This window comes from Taudactylus pleione, unplaced genomic scaffold (genome assembly GCF_031769625.1).
Source record: "Taudactylus pleione unplaced genomic scaffold, aTauple2 ptg001573l, whole genome shotgun sequence".
NCBI classification, from domain to species: domain Eukaryota; kingdom Metazoa; phylum Chordata; class Amphibia; order Anura; family Myobatrachidae; genus Taudactylus; species Taudactylus pleione.
The window spans coordinates 5,057,178-5,075,392 of NW_028285970.1; the positions used below are offsets into that span (position 1 = coordinate 5,057,178).

General features: G+C 42.1%; 1 protein-coding gene across 2 annotated transcripts in view; it reads left to right on the top strand.

Annotated features, from left to right (window-relative positions):
• The window catches only part of PCSK5 (proprotein convertase subtilisin/kexin type 5), a 622,474-nt gene that overhangs the window by 309,308 nt on the left and 294,951 nt on the right, over positions 1-18,215 (top strand). For both annotated transcript variants that reach the window (XM_088464067.1, XM_088464068.1), the window contains exon 10: positions 10,653-10,756. In XM_088464067.1, coding sequence (XP_088320193.1) covers positions 10,653-10,756 — 104 coding nt within the window. The remainder of the gene's footprint in view (positions 1-10,652; positions 10,757-18,215) is intronic.

Sequence of the window (18,215 nt, forward strand, 5' to 3'; positions counted from 1 at the left end):
ACGTGGGTGGCTAGTCAGACCCAGGCTTGTCGCGTTTAGTGATTGTGTCTTTTGATGCAGTTGCACTGATTTCTGTGGCCATGTGCAGATGGAGATTCAACGCATCCATAGGGCTGGTGCAATGTTCAATGGTGCAACCGATGTGTGACTAATGTGCATCTTTATACGCACACCGGCGGATTAGCGCCGCAGCTGGTGGGCGTCTCTATGAATCCCATCGGCTGCAGCATTAGCTTAAAGATGCCGTCGCGCTGTGGAAAAAGGCGCAGTAATGGCTGCATTATTGCGCACCTTTGAATCAGACACGTAGCAATTCCAGATCTCAAGCACCAACACATTTTATGTGTAACATGTAATAAAGGGTGGGCCTACAATAACTATAATATACTCGGCTCAAACCAATAGTATTTTATTGATGGCAAAATATACCTTATTTCGAAGGAGTTCAGGTTATCTTTTTAAAATAAAACTTAAATACAAGTATTATTCAGTGTGGAGAACCTAATGCAGTTTCCCCAGTATTCCACTGAACGGTGTCTTTGGGCCTGATTCAGCTTTGGGTATAGAGTAGGATATAACAAGTAACTGTGCATCTTGGTAAAACCATGCTGCACTGCAGGTGGGGCAGATGTAACCTGTGCAGAGAGATTTAGGCCCTGATTCAGAGCCGGACGCTCTGACCAGAGCGCTCGCTCTGAATCAGGGCCCACCTCCATAATTATGGAGCGTCCTCCTGGACGCTCGTATAGCTGTGGGTCACCACCCACAGCATATACGAGCGTGCAGGTTGATGGTCGCGATGGTCTTGACCATCGCCACTGCGAGCCGAAGCCTGCGGTTGAGTTTCTCAACCGCAAGGCCCGGAGTGATTTTGGCTCTATCAGAGCCAAAATCACTCCCACTGACATCACTAGTGATGTCAGTGGGGCCGGCTTCTGACGGTAGGCGTTCCCTTGGGAACGCCCCCGTCTGGGAGGCACGCCCTCGGCACACCCACCAAAGGGGGCGTGCTGTCAATCAACATCGACAGCACGCCCCCTTTGATCAGACACAACGAGCGAAGGAAAGTCCTTCGCTCATCGCGTCTCGCGCATGCGCACGACGGAGCTCCCTCCGTCGTGCGCATGCGCAGTGCAGACCATCGACCCACTTGCGAGCGGACAGCCGCTCGCGAGTGGGTCTGAATCAGGACCTTAGATTCTTGAGGGTGTGTCCAAACTGACATCTAAATTGCAGTGTAAAAATAAAGCTGTGCAGTATTTGTGGGCTACATGCAAACGCAGCCAGTATTTACCCAGCATGCAAAAAAATGTACAGCATGTACTGTATTTTCACCCCTTGCATTGCAACATGGTTTGTCCAGGTTCCCAGTTACTTGCTATATCGTACTCTGGGCGTGATTAAGAGTCGGACGCTTTTTCAGAGTGCTCGCTCTGAATCAGTGCTCGCCTATTGTATTTTTAGAGTGGCCTCCTGGCCGCTCGCATAGCTGTGGGTGACCACCCACAGCTAGTGCGAGCGGCCAGGATGATGGTCGCGATGGTCAAGACCATCGCGACCATTGCACTTGCGACGAGACCCTTGTGGTAGGGTATCGTTGCCGTAAGTCCCTGTGGACTTCTTGCTCTTACAGAGCAAGAAGTCCACCCACTGACATCACTTGTGATGTCAGTGGGGCCGGCCCCAGATGGTAGGCGTTCCCATGGGAACACCTCCGTCTGGGCAGCCACGCCCCCGGCACGCCCACCAAAGGGGGCGTGCTGTCACTCAACATCGATAGCATGCCCCCTTTGTAGCGAGACCCGGAGCGACGGCTTGCCCGTCGCTATCCGGGTCTCGCGCATGCTCACGACGGAGCCGCCTCCGTCGTGCGCATGCGCACTGGGCCAACATCGACCCTGTTGCCAGCGCTCGCGAGCGGGTCTGAATCAGGCCCTCTATTCCCAAAGCTGAATCAGGCCCTTTATCCATTACATTATCCTGGCAGAGGGTAAATCATCATCAACAGTAGCTTTTAACCAAAATATATTAAATATTAGTACCCTAGTTTTGCACTGGGTAAAGTGCTGTACAAACATGCTGTACATGCAAAACAGAAATCAATAACAATTATTATTTTATTAAGAAAGCTAAATAAATAGATGTCCAAATTTGTAACTTTGATTTTTATAGTACGTTGCTTTCTCGCATGTATAGTACAACAGGTGATCACTTGTCATGTAATCTTTAAATATAGATTATCTGAACCTGAAAGGTTGTGACATAAATTCCCTTATTCATGTAAACACAGCCATGCACACTATGCCAGTTACACACAACACTGTGTCAGTGACAGACAGACCACTACATTCACACTGTGCAGCAAAGCAAGGGGCTGAATAGTCCATATGCAGAAACGTACCTTCAGTAAGTGCAGGGGTCTTTGTGCTTTAGAGGGCTCGCAGCTTCCCTATTCAGTATGGTAACAGAAACCTAAGGTGTGTTGTGTTTCGGAGAATCATCCAATCAGCTTCTCAGACACACCGATAAAATATCCAATCGCAAACAAACTTTCAAAGGGGAAGAATACACTGTGAGCAACGAAGATACTGGGGGCGATGCCCCATGGTTTTATAAGTTGAGATGAAGCATATTTATTCTAAGAGTTCAGCTTTAAATTATGTTCTTTTTTTTTTATAAAAATGTTACTGTACATTAAAGGTGGACTGGAGGATATATTAGTGAAGTATGAGTAAGAAGTTATAACGCACTTCCAATTGTAAAAATGTTTTTGAAAGGTATGATTGCCCTGCACTAAAGTTTGTTGCTCTAAGAAGTATAAACTTGGTTTGATCTGGGTTGTCTCTTATATCAGAACGACTGCTTGGCTATACAAATGCCTCTTTAAAATTATAAACCTCACAAGAGCTATGTATCATGAAAATTTTTTGAACATACAGAGGGACAGGCCCCCTTTTTTATTAAATATTTGCGCCTCATTCCTAGAAAACACCCATTTTCGGGAGATACATGCATATATTTAGTATTGCCTGAATGCATGAAGGAGGGACAGCAGCAGATATCTCTGATATCTGCTGTGATCCCTCTATTTCCGCCAGCAGCGCAACTCCCATAGGGGGAAAAAAGAGACCACTGATGTGGTCACTTCTCTCTCAGCACATCGCAGGGACAGGTTTCTTACGGAGCCCTTGTGCTGACGTGTTTTCATGCATCCAGGCAGTATGATCCAGCCCTAACTAACATCCAATTCCCTCTCTCTCAAGATGGGAGGACCTTGTGTTCAACTCATAAAAAAGCATTAGGACAGCACTTACAATCACAAGCAATGCTCTCTCTCAGCAGTGAGAGACTGACTAGAGAAACTGACTCACCTGCTATCAGCCTTTCCCAGGTGGTCTGGCAATCAAGGTTCTTAAATTAGTTTTTGTCTTCCAGGCAGAAGCTAGAAACCCCAGTGTGTGTGTTTGTGTATTTTTTCTCTCTCTCTCTCCCTCTCTCTCCCTATCTCTCTCTCTCTCTCTCTCTCTCTCTCATATTTTAATATATATTTACCTTGTGTTCATATATGCATAGAGAATACTACTAATGGAAATGGGAGAGGTTTACGATAGCAATTAAATATCTGAATTGTATTGTTGGGTTCCTTCTATAGAATTTGTGCAATGTATATAAATACTGATCATCATATATCCAGCTTTGCTTCTATTCTATACTCTAGAACAATGCCCAGTGAATTAATTTCTACCCGCTGCTGTAAACAGAATAAGCATGGTTGGCTAAAGAGTCATATCAATGAGGCTTGTCTGTCGAGTACACCTGGCCATAAAAAGTCTAGTGAATTAATATGAACATTGCCTGAACTGTACTATTCACATTTTTGTTTTGTTATCAATTGTATTTGTCATATGACTTTACTCTACTTATGCTTTGTGCTGTTTCCTGTTATAAACAAGAAAATACATGTTTCTTCCACAGTAATTATATATTCATTATATATATATATAATGCTGTAACATAAAATGTAGTTAAAGTGTGGGGGAGAGGATGAGAGGTACTCTTCTGCATTTTGCTAAAAATGCCAATCAGGGATTGGATATGCCCACTGTGATATAGGCACACCCTATGTCCTTATTGTAGACTCTCAAATGTTAGGAGGTATGTTAATTGGCCATAATACTTTACATTAACACCCCACTCTACTTTACACAAATAACCTCCCTACCAAATTACATTAATAACACACATACTTGATATAGGGAGCATCATTGCTCTGTCTGCTTCCTGGGTGGACTAGCCCATGTGAAGGGGAGTGAGGGGAAAAGTAGACAAGGGAAGTAGCAGAGGGGAAAGAGAGTAAAGGAACACGTGGATAACAAGCCAGACATGAGGGGAAAGTATCAGTTCAGTCCACTACTTTGAATGTACGCCATGCAGCAAAGATTTAACAAAGTGGCTGATGTCTTGGGAGTGGCCATCCACTTGGAAGGACCAAAACGGTAGGGATAAGACACAAAATTGATGGTAGTGCTCACCTTACCTTCTCCGGACAAGCGTTTTTCCAGATGCCCCAAACAATCTGAAAGGGGATTCATCAGAGAAAATAACTTTACCCCAGTCCTCAACAGTCCAATCCCTGTACCTTAGGAAGAAAATCAGTCTGTCCCTGATGTTTTTCCTGTAGAGAAGTGGCTTCTTTGCTGCCCTTCTTGACACCAGACCATTCTCCAAAAGTCTTCGTCCTGTGTCATGCCAAAAGTAAAGCATCCTGAGACCATTCATGTGTGGGGTTGCTTCTCAGCCAAGGGAGTGGGCTCACTCACAGTTTTGCCTAAGAACACAGCCATGAATAAAGAAAGGTATGAAAACATCCTCCAGGAGCAACTTCTCCCAACCATCCAAGAAAAGTTTGGTGATGAACAATGTCTTTTCCAGCATGATGAAGCACCTTACCATAAGGCAAAAGTGATAACTAAGTGGCTCGGGGAACAAAACATTGACATTTTGGGTTCATGGCCAGGAAACTCCCCAGACCTTAATCCCATTGAGATCTTGTGGTCAATCCTCAGGAGTCAGGTGGACAAACAAAAACCCACAAATTCTGACAAACTCCAAGATTAGGCAAGAATGGGCGGCCATCAGTCAGTATGTGGCCCAGAAGTTGATTGACAGCATGCCAGGGCGAATTATTTATTTATTATTATTTATTAACAGTTTCTTATATAGCGCAGCATATTCCGTTGCGCTTTACAATTGTAAACATTAATAGAACAAAACTGGGTAATAACAGACAGATATATAGGTAGGAAGGCCCTGCTTGCAAGCTTACAATCTATAGGGAAATAGGCATTGATACACAAGGATAGGTGCTATATATTGCATTTTGGTCCAGCCAGAATGCACAGTTTCTTGGTTGGCTGCATGATCCAGTCACACAGGAATGTCGACCAAATGTCATGAGGAAGTGAGAGAAAGACGATGTGTGAGATTGTGTGTGGACTGTAAAAGGGGATGTAATTAGATATGGAAGCTATGAAGGTTATGTAGGAGGTTCTGGAATTTGATAAGCTTGCCTGAAGAGGTGAGTTTTCAGGGATCGCTTGAAGGATTGGAGACTAGAGGAAAGTCTTATTGTGCGAGGTAGTTCATTCCATAGAGTGGGTGCAGCAGTCTTGAAAAAGAAGGGTCAACACTGCAAATATGACTCTTTGCATAAACTTAATGTAATTGTCAATAAAAGCCTTTGACACTTATGAAATGCTTGTAATTTTACTTCAGTATACCATAGTAACATCTGACAAAAAGGTCTAAAAACACTGAAGCAGCAAACTTTGTGAAAACCAATACTTGTGTCATTCTCAAATCTTTTGGCCATCGCTGTACACACAACTCTCTCTGAAAAATGCACACTATACAGCTACACCATAAGAGAGGGGTGCAGTGTAATACGGGGGGGACTACTTAGGATACTTTATGGTGGATCCATGATCTGTGGGAGCCATGAAGCTAGCACCTCAGTTCCTCCCTACCTTTAATCCAGCTCTGCTCCTTGTGAAAAAGTACTGATTTGAAAAATTAAGCATGAAAACACCTTTTTATTCCCTTAGGCTGACTAGCAATTCTTGACTATGGGTGTCAAAGTACTATGATTGCGAGTCGTGACTTGCTGTGCATATCTTAGAGTTCTTGTACATTAAGATTAATAGATTTTGTAGAGGTTGGGAATTGTCAATGTTATAAATAACGTTCTCCCCGTTATCTTACATTTGCAAAGACAAACAAAATAAATCAGTGCAGGGTTTCTGCAATAAGTAGACTCTCTGACAAAAGTGATATCATTACAATTTTTCAAGCTGTATTGGGTAATCTACGTTTTGCAATGAATATCTTTACCTTAGCAAGTCCAATGAAAATATCTCCCTTGTGCAACTTCGTCATGCTATGCTATGATATGGTATATGTGTGTGTGTGAGTGTGTCCGTACCTGTGGTACTTTATCCTGTCTTTCCATAGGAACCTTAATCATACTCAATTGAGTATAGAACACAAAATAGGAAGACAATAGTGTTCCCCAAGTGCCAGGATGCCCTGGTAGACATGGCAGACAAAAATACTGGGCATGACAGGGCTTGCTGGGACCTGTTGTTCACTAAAAAAACACTTTTTTACTATTTTATTACTTAACAACAACCCAGCTGTGCTTAGGAAGAGTGCTAGAGCAGTCCGTTTTTCCTAAGGTGTCCTGTATCCTTTGTGGTGTCACGAGTCCCCTAGGGAATTCAGTCCTATGCTGAATAGGCTGGGGCTGTTGTACATCACAGTAGGGTAACCCCACATTGTGTGTTCCCTGTGATGGTATCTCCAGACCAGTCTGTGAAAGCATTGTGCTGGTAGAAGCTCTTTCGAGAGACACATTATTTGTCCCCTTGATTTTGCTCCTACCAGCCTAGGCTTTGAACACTAATGCTGATGACACTTTGAGGGCAGGGTGGGGCAAATTTTAATTATTTTGTATTCATTTTTTTTCTTGCCGGCCAGGGGCACCTCTGTTGTTTTTGCCATTTTTTTATGGCTCATTTTCTGACTCTTACATTTTCACAACCTATAACAAGTCTGGCAACTTGTACATTCAGCATTGAACAAAATTGGGACAGCAACTTGCGACAACAAGTGTTTTAAATCCTGTCCTAAATGTCTGTTATCGGTTAGATAAATCAGGTGTCTTTAATTTTCCTTGATGATAATGGCTGTGGCTGTCATGAATCTCCTCAGTACCTTTCTTCATGAGTTCTTTGCATTTAGCAAACTCTGTTCCCACGGAACGCAATATGTTCACAAGTAGTTGTATGTTCCCAGGACTCAGTCTGGGAGTAGTTGTAGCATAATAGGTGATTGTTGGCAGGATGGAATACTAGTTTAAATGAGAGACTGACCTGAAAGTACTGTGCCACTCCAAGTTACCATAACAGGAAGAACAGATGATGCACCAACAGGAGACAGATGTTTGCTGATATGATGGATAGAACAGGACCACACACAGGGATAAGCATGCAATATGTACTACCTGAGTCTGACCAGTAACTCCTTTTGGCAGTATTGAGAAGAGACTACATAAAAGGCCACAGTGTAAATGTGCCTAGTCTATTAAATGCAGTAAGCATACGTTTGTTCAGGCAGCAATAAGCAGAAAGCGAGTCACAGAAAAAAGGACTGTTCAGGCAGCAATAAGGCAGAGTCCAGTTCACAGGCAGGAATCAAAAACCAAGCAACAGACAGGCTACAGATGAGCCGACGGCGCGCTGGCAAAAAAGGGGTGTGGCCTATATGTCACAAGGCCACGCCCCATTTTTGTGCGAACAGCTTTGGTATGACATTTGCAGGAGCATGACCTTGTGTCACACCCCCGTTTTTAGTCACGCTGGGGGCGAGTCCAGCACATTAAAAATAAACATTTTACATAATCTTCCCAATATACATTTTTCACTGTTGAAGTGAAAGAAAAAGCAAGAGCAACATAGAAAACATTGAAATAGCCACGTTCACATAAAATACATATTGAAATCCAGAACCACATAAAATACATTGAGAATGCCAGTGCCCATTATGCTGTGCCCCCTGTGTTGTGCCCCATATGCAATGCCCCCAGTAGTTGTGGCCCTTATGCAATGACCCCTGTAGCTGTGCCCATTATGCAATGCCTTCTGTAGTTGTGCCCCTTCTGCAATGCCCCCTGTAGTTGTGCCAATTAGTCAGTGCCCCAGTAGTTGTTGCTCTTATGCAATGCCCCCTGTAGCTGTGTCCATTATGCAATGCCCCCAGTAGTTGTTCCCCTGCTGCAATGCCCCCTGTAGCTGTGCCCATTAAGCAAAGCCCCCAGTAGTTGTGCCCTTATGCAATGTCCCTGTAGCTGTGCCAATTATGCAGTGCCCTCTGCAGTAGTACCCCTTCTGCAATCCCCCCTGTAGCTGTGCCCAGTAAGCAATGCCCCATTAGTTGTGGCCCTTATGCAATGCCCCCTGTACTGTGCCCATTATGCAATGCCCCCAGTTGTTGCCCCTTCTGCAATGCCCACTGTAGCTGTGCCCATTAAGCATTGCCCCCCAATAGTTGTGCCCCTTCTGCACTGTCCCATGTAGCTGTGCCCATTAAGCAATGCCCCCTGTAGCAGGTCCCCACCTGCAATGCTCCCTGTAGTCGTGCTCTCAGCACTAGCTCCCCCCCCCCTATGAAGAAACTTACCTTTGTGCTGGCACCGCTCCGCGACGTCAGGGCTCCCGAGTCCTGGCACGCCGTCGCTGCTGCTGCTTCTGCCGCCTGCTGGATCTAACTGGATCCAGCAGACGCACGGGCTCCTCACATCGCGGGTGATGTCGTCACCCGCGCACTGCATTACTGGGAGCGCTGGCCTCTGAAGTGATCAGAGGCTTCTTTAGCCTCTGATGGCTTTAGAAACCAGCGTTCCCAGTAACAATGAGGGTCTGCCGAGCTGCGAGCCGCATTAGAAGCTCAGAAGAGCCTCATGCGGCTCGAGAGCCGCGGGTTGGCCACTGCTGAAGTAGAGGAAAATCCCCCAGGTGACATAAATAACATGTGACTGCATTACAGGTCTCAGAATGAAAAGGCAGAGATGACAGTAAAACTTGTATCCACAATTTGCACCAATACAGATAAGCAGTTACCTGCTGGTTCTAACAATGGGGCACTGTTTCATTGATGTCATTTAATTTTTCCTTGGATGAACTAGCAAAGATTCATATATGCAAATATGCAGACCATTCAAAGAGCACAATAAAGGAAATAGATAAAGCATCTCCACATCTCAAAGTTCACAATGTTGTATTTATTTATGAGGTTGTAGTAATAAATAATAAGTATTTTATAAATTCAGAATTTAAATATAAAAACTATATTTGAGACAGTTCATGTAAACATACAATAATAAAGAATATAAATCCATTAAAATACCACCTCTAAGTAAACTTTAAGATAATTACTGATAAATTGAGGCTGAGAACAAGTCTAATTAGGTAGTACAACATGGCTGATTTAGCACAGAGAAGGCATGTGGCATACACTGGGAGGTAAATTAATCTTAATTTGTCTTGTTCCAGTGATGGAATCAGCTAGTGAGATAACATTTTAATTTTTTTCTTTTATTGTTTTACCCATCAAATCTCCAGTAAATACTTTCAACATGTTTGTGTTATCTTAGTTCTGAATGAAATATAAGCATCTAGTTGTCTGAAAGGTGCTTGGGTCACATGCAGTTTCTTTCCCCCTGCAAATATACTTGTCCATTTTGTTGCCTTGTAAAATGATGAATTTGAGCAATGGCTAGCCACCCTTCCTACTATAATAGTCATATGGATGTAAATAGCTCATTGTCTAATTGTATGCAGTTGTCTAAGCAGATTTCTGAGCGTGTGTAGCCTACATAAAACAAGGGTTTTCCTAAAATGTATAGTGTGAAGCTTCACCCCTTTGAGCACCTAAAACACAACTTTCTCGTTTATAAGTTTGACCATGATTCCATTATTTGTCTAGCAGAGACCCGCTAAGGTCTACACGTGGAAAGTATTTAGTTCCTCCAAACAGGTTATATTTGGAATTAATAATGCAGCTCTGTTAAGATTAATGACATGAATTGGCTGATGTAGTGGTGATCTATTAATCTTCAAAGCTAAACTTTTAGCTTTTCCTGTTTTTTTAAGGAAGCCATCAAAATATAGTTAATCATTTGCATGTGAGACTTCTAGTTATGCATGACCACGTATCAGGTAATTTAGGAATGGTTTGTATTTGCTAACGTATATAAATCATTGTCTTATGCTGATTAATTAACAGATGCGCTTTGTGACTTGGAGGAAGATAACTCACTAACTACATATACACCAGTATGCTCACTAAAAATGTCATTGGTGCAGGATGTTATAACTGATAGCTGGCACTGTAACTAATAGAATACTTATGCTGAGATGAAAACTGTCGCCAGAGTACAGTACAAATTGTTCCTATGTTCTAGATCATTTTGCAACTTTCCAAAGATTTTAAATCACATAGGTGCAATGTTGTCGTTAGTTAAAAAAAAAAAGGCGATGACTTCTGCATGTGTAATTAACTGAACTCATCTCTGCTTTGAATTTCCTCCCTTACAGTCCATTCTTAACCTGGAGAGATGTACAGCATATTATTGTCAGGACTTCTCGCCAAAGGCACTTAAATGCACCAGATTGGAAAACAAATGCTGCAGGCCACAAAGGTAAGTTCATTGCTATAATAGTTGTTTTTTGTTCTCAACATTTTTACCTAATTGTTTGGCTAAAACAAACATTTCTTGTTACTGTCTTTTGTTTGTTCTGACTAATGTTGTTCAATACTATTAAAATATAGCAGATCGAAATTAGGCTATCTGTCATGTTCAATGAGATTCAGTGTGCAGCTTAATTATTGTTCCTAATAATGAACATTACTTTATTTAAAAGGTTTGCACTTCAGAAAACTAGGATGGGGTAGGTTGTTGTTTCAAACAAAAGTTATAACAAAAGCATCAAAGTCCCTTCAAAGTTCATTTTTGTTAATGTTAGTTCAGATAATGGTGACAGTAACTATGGTAGCAGATATTAGAGATCAGATGTTTTCTGAAATTCAAATTTACCAATATTAAAGTGACTATTCATGAAGAGATGAAGAATAAAATATATGCATATCTGTGAAAAAAAAACTGGTTGAATAAATTCACATGAAGCTGCAGAGACATTGATGAAAAAGGCTATTCTATAATCATATATACTTAGAAATGGGGTTGTTGATCTAGTCTGTGCATTGGGCTTTTGTACTTTTTCTTTTTTATTAAAATAACCTCTACAGTTCCATTATCAACTCCTCCTCCTTTATTCTGCCAACTGATCCCGTATATTGCTTTAGCTGTCGTGCAAATATGATATTACTTGGTAATGCCATTGGAAGTCAGTAGTAACTATTCTTATTCTTCTTATTATCATATTTTATTGATTAGGTGCTACAAGGATTCTGTAGCACTGTACAAAACGGAGATGGAACAAACAAAAAGTTACTAAAGAACAGTCTCATACAAACAATTTCACAACTTTACATAAATACATCATTAACTATGGGCCTATATCACTAGTCCCTGTATGTCTTTTTGTCCTGTCATTATAATCTACATCAAAGAATGAACTCTCACATAGGGATGGATATCGATGGTCAATGTTTACAGACAATCAATGTTTTTCTTGCGATGGTAGTATATTCAGCATTCGATGGCAGCATTCCGATGTTTGTCGCAATAAAATGGTAATGATTTGATGGTGTCCCGATGGTAATACATTTTTTAAATGCTGATAGGTATGATACTCATGGCTGCAGCTCTCTCCATCAGTATGCTATGTGCACCGACTGGGACAGCAGCAGCATTGCCAAGCGTGACATGCTCTCCTATTGGGCTGTCCTGGTCACATGAGCATCGGGCACTCAGCCCAAAATATAAACACTAAGCACCCCGTCCACTACAGTTACACACACTGTAGCCGGCTGCCTGGTAATTACCATATTAGACGGCCATGGGCTTCTCGTAGCGCAGCACAGTTCTAGGTTAGAGAAACAAAGGACTCAGTGGGAAGCTGAATATGACCTGCAGGAGGCAGCCACGAGTGAACAAAGACACCCAGGAGGACAGAGCAGCAGGTACACTTACACAGTTTCCGATCTGTACCCTCAGTCCCATCCCTAGCCCTGTGAGCCATGAGCAAATCCAGAAATCTGCACATGTGCTTGAGATGCGAAGGTTATCTACCATCGTATCGCAACATTTCATGGTAGAAGCCCCTCTCACCATTCGATGATGTGCTTCCAATGTCCATCCCTACTCTCCACATCATTCAAAATAAATTCTGTAACTACCATATTAGCAAGACTTGTAGATGGGGGTGACCACCTTACATGACAAAGCCTGATATGTAGATATATTTTTCTCACCCTTAGGTTAAGGAGCACACAAATGTCTAATTACATCCAGGACTAGTGCTAGAGTGCTCAGCAACTCCCTGCAAACTAGGGATGGACATCGGAAGCTGATGGTTAGCAAATAGCAATGTTTCCAATTTGATTAAAGTATTTTTTCCATCGAGTACCAGGAATTCGATTATTGCCAGCCATCGGATGCAGATTTCCGATGCCCATTCGATGGCTGGCTTTGAAGGGAGAGCAGAGCAGCGGGTGAGCAGCAGGAGAATAGATGCCAAGCGCATTCACACAGCATCTATTCTCAGTGTAGGGGGAGCTTGGGGGCAGCCCAGCATCTCAGAGAGTGCTGGGCACTCCCACTCAGTGACGTGGACGGGGGTTCCGCGAGGTTCCACCCCCTTTCAGGCTCTAAGCATAACCATCATGATGCTTATGCTATCGAATGGTTGCGATGTGATGTTGAAAGCCTGGCAACCATTCGATGTCCATCCCTACTGCAGTGCAAACTATAAATTTGCACCTTCCTGCTAATATGTCCTCTTGATATGTCACTATTAGGATTAGGGAGACTATATATATATATTTTTTTATTTTTTTTTTCATTTATAATACGTACTATATGCCAATCACCATTCATTTCTTTTCATCTTTAAGATCAACTGCGAAGGCAGTTAGTGCAAACATTACAGCATTTACAATCAGAATGGATTATATGTAAAATTATTTGCATATACAAATTATTTTACCTATAATCCATTCTGATTGTAAATTATGTTATGTCTGCTGGAATTAACTCACACCCCTATCTATAAATACATACATGCATATATAAGCTTCACTTAAAAAGTAATAGGAGGAGAGGAGGCAGGGTCAAAGCAGAGGAGGCTGTTGTGACCAGGGAGCATGGATCAGTGGGGGTGGGACCCAGGGGGTCGGCGCCACTTCCTACCTGTCATACAGTTTGAAAGGAGCAGCAACAGTGAATAGCCAGTGTAGAAGGAAAGGTGCCTGTCCAGCCTGCTGCCCTCCTGCAACGCTTACCACCAGACTCTAGACTTTGCGGAGCTTAGAGTGAGAGTTTCCTTTGGTGCTCTGAGATCAGGGGGTGTGGCCATGGCTGCCAAAAATAACCATAAAGAAAATACTAATGAGGGGTGGCATTTGCCTTATTTTTTACCTTATGAAGGCAGACCACCTCCTCCTTGATGGTGCTCCTCTGTGTTCTTGTGGCCGCTCCCAGAATGCTACAGTGTGACGTCGTCACACCAGGCACCGGCATTCTGAGAAACTGGAACTCCCAGTAGGAGGGAGCAACAGCGTTGTTTGTAAATATGATGCTGTAGCCACCGCAGCTTGCAATATGGTGGCGGACAAGAGCGTCAGATTAGACTACGCCGGTGGGGAATAGATCTGCCACTGTTTACCACATTGTGCCAGCCCTGTTTACACCCCTGCTCATAATCTTATAAATTTTAATGCTAAACACATTTATTTGCTTATCTTTAATAAAGCACATGTAATTTAACAGTATCACTGCCTAGCTTACCTGTTGCTATCTAGCTATATTGAGCATGAATGTATGCAGCATGCTACAGCTTTTGTCAGAGAAAATTGTCCAGGCTGAACGTGATTGGAAGATTGGTGAAATTTAACATGTAGAATTTCACCGATCCTGCGATGGATCGCAGAACATCGATGGCCGCCGGTCAGCATTTCCGGGAATTCGATTGTTGCCAGCCATCAGATGCAGCTTTCCGATGCCCATTCGATGGCTGGCTGTGAAAGGAGAGCAGAGCAGTGGGTGAGCAGCAGGAGAATTTCACCGATCCTGCGATGGATCGCAGAACATCGATGGCCACCGGTCGGCATTTCCGACCGGTGGATCGGCATTTGCGATCCCATCACTACATCGCGACGATCCATCGCAGATGTATGGGGGCCTTTACTTGTATATTGTTAATTACATCATTTATGCAAACAAAAGGATGCAAGCAACTGCCTTTTTTATGTCTGATTGTATCTATTACATTCATAATTTCGTAACATAGGTGATAACATAAATCCTAATGGTTTGTGTCCATCAGTAACTAAGCAATCCTCATGATACCCCTCTCATCCTTCAATGAATCATATTATTACATAGATGAAGCAATTTATTTATTTTATTTATTTATTAACAATTCCTTATATAGTGCAGCATATTCCGTTGCGCTTTACAATTGTAAACATTAATAGAACAAAACTGGGTAATAACAGATAGATATATAGGTAGGAAGGCCCTGCTCGCAAGCTTACAATCTATAGGGAAATAGGCATTGATACACAAGGATAGGTGCTATATATTGCATTTTGGTCCAGCCAGAATGCACAGTTTCTTGGTGGGCTGCATGATCCATTCACACCGGAATGTCGGCCAAATGTCATGAGGATGTGAGAGAAAGACGATGTGTCAGGTTGTGTGTGGACTGTGAAAGGGGATGTAATTAGATATAGAAGCTATGAAGATTATGTGGGCGGTTATGTGGGTGGTTCTAGGATCTGATAACCTTGCCTGAAGAGGTGAGTTTTCAGGGATCGCTTGAAGGATTGGAGACTAGAGGAAAGTCGTATTGTGCGTAAGGCATTCCATAGAGTGGGTGCAGCCCAAAGCAAGTCCTGTAACCATGAGTGGGAGCAAGTAATGCATGGGGATGAGAGACGCAGATCTTGTGCTGAACGGTAGGGTAGAGAGATATTTTGAGATGAGTGAAGAGATGTATGTTGGCGTGGTTTGGTTAATAGCCTTATATGTAAGTAAGAGTATTTTATATTGAATACGTTAGAAAACCGGCAACCAATAGAGGGACTGACAGAGCGGGGCAGCAGACAATGAACATTTGGCAAGGAAGATAAGCCTTGCAGCTGCATTCATAATTGATTGTAATGGCGATAGCCTGTTTTTGGGAAGACCAGTAAGGAGGCTATTGCAATAGTCAAAGCGGGAAATAATAAGTGCATGGATTAGAGTTTTTGCAGTGTCTTGTGTGAGATATGGTTGAATTTTGGATATGTTTTGTAGATGTATGTAACATGATTTTGAGACAGATTGAATGTGGGGAACAAAGGACAGTTCAGAGTCAAGGATGACACCAAGGCAGCGAGCTTGTGGGGCAGGGTGGATTGTTGAGTTATCAACAGTGATAGAGAGATCAGGTTGGTAACTGTTATTGGCTGGTGGAAATATAATTAATTCTGTTTTAGAAATATTAAGTTTCAGGTGGCGAGATGACATCCAAGATGAAATTGCAGAAAGACATTCAGTGACACAGACCAGTACAGATGTTGATAAATCTGGGGAAGATAGGTAGATTTGAGTATCATCCGCATACAGATGGTACTGAAATCCAAAAGAGCTGATTAGTTTGCCAAGAGAGGAGGTATAGATTGAGAATAACAGAGGCCCTAAAACAGAGCCTTGCGGTACTCCAACTGATAGAGGTAGCGAAGAGGAGGCAGAATCAGAAAAACGAACAGGAAAAGAGCGATCAAATAGGTAGGAAGAGAACCAAGAAAGAGCTGTGCCCTTAAGACCTAGGGATTGTAGTGTTTGTATGAGAAGAGAGTGGTCAACAGTGTCAAAAGCAGCAGAGAGATCTAGAAGAATTAGGAGTGAGTAATGGCCTTTAGCCTTGGCAGTGACCAGATCATTTAATACCTTAGTCAGTGCTGTCTCTGTGCAGTGTTGGGAACGGAAGCCAGATTGAAGTGGGTCCAATAAATTGTGTGAGTTAAGAAAGTGTGTGAGGCGGGTGTAGACAAGTCTCTCAAGTAGCTGGAGGGGCATGGGAGCTGGGAGATAGGACGGTAATTTGAGAGAGTGTTGGGGTCAGTGTTTTGTTTTTTCAGAATAGGAGTAATCACTGCATGCTTGAACAGTGATGGAAAGTTGCCAGTAGAGAGAAATTACAGATTTTAGTTAGGGTTGGGATAAGCACAGGAGACAGAGCTTTACTGATTTGTGAGGGTACAGGATCTAGAGGAGAGGTAATAGAGTAGGATGATGAGAAAAGGGAAGATACTTCATCTTCGTTTGTGAGATCAAATGAAGAGAATGTGCCAGAGGATTCAGGTAGGGAATTGAGCAGGTCACTAGCTGTGGAAGAGCATACCATTTCATTTTGGATCTCATCAATCTTGTCCCTAAAATAGGAAGCAAAATCTTGCACACAGATAGTAGCAGGTGGTTTGGGTGAGGGAGGGGTAAGAAGCAGTTTAAATGTATTAAAAAGTCGCTTGGGGTTAGAGGCTTGAGCAGAGATAAGAGATTGGAAATATGTTTGTTTGACAGTGTCCAGAGCAGTACAATAAGAGTTGTAGACAGTCTTATATGTGAGGAAGTCAGTAGGCGTATGAGACTTAGGCCACTGACGTTCAACTTTACGTGAGAGTTTTTGTAGATGCCTTGTTAAGTTAGAATGCCACGGTCTACGTGGTGTGTGATAGGTCCCTGGAGCTACTTCATCGAGAACTTTTTCTTGAATTTGGTTTAGGTGTGATGCAGCAGTCTCAGGAGAAGTGAATGTAGAAATTGGTGAAAGTTGTTGTTGTAGAGAAGTAGATAGTTGTTGAAAGTTAATAGCATTAATATTTCTGCTGCAATGAGAATGAACATTTTGATAAGTTACTGTTACAGCACTCACTGAATTATTTGTGTTCTGTTTCGAATGCCTTTTCCATTGTCGTAAATTTATTTCCAATGTATGTCCCAGCAAAACGTTAAGTACCATTTTACCTCAACTATTATTAATACTTTATTAATGACCATTACAAGCCTAATGTAGTGGTTTCTTTATGTTTTTTGTGATTATGTGAAAAGGTTTTTTTATTGTATTATTAATATAAGTTTATTAGACAAGATGTAAAATCTCATGTTTTCTAAACTAGATAAGGTTATGGACATTGAATTGCTTTACTAACTGCATTTTATTTATACATGAGTCTGACATTTGCAGGGGCATTGGCTATTATGCTCCTTTGATTTGTTTTCAAGTCGATCCTAAGCATTGGAGAACATTTATAAAATCTGATGCCAAAGAAATAAGTGGTGTTGGCCATAGTGACCAATGACTTTCTGCCACTATGTAGTGCTACTGTATTTTGAAAATTAAAGCAAGGACCTGATTGGTTGTATGTTGAAAGCTAAAGTTTGCTACACACCTAAAGATTATCTTTCCAACCAGCCAACTATTTGGCTGGTTGGAATGAAAATCTGATAATGTATGGGAGCAAGAGACTATTAGCCATTTGTTCCCAAATGCCAGAAAACAGATGAAAATGGTAATTCAGACAAGTTGGTTAAATCTGTTTGATTGAACTAATTTGTCTGAACAACCATTTTTATCCATTTTGTGTCCGATTGTCCCATATAATACTAGATTTCCATTCCAACCAACCAGATAATTGGCTGGTTGGAAAGATAATCTTTAAGTGTGTGGCCAGTTTAAGTCTGCAGGCATTGGAGTTGATGTGACTTCACTAGAACCACCCCTTTGTATGAATACACCTATCCACGCAGTGCACTTTTGCAGCTTGACCAATCGTTTTTGTAACAGTCAGTTTGTACTGTGGTTTACTAAATTAAAGTAAACATCTGATAGGATGTTAGATGCAAAAACCTCCTCCCTTTGCATACATTTTCTTAAAAATTAAAGTGGTTGTGAAAATCAATGAGGAATAGGTGGTGAACTGATCAGGGA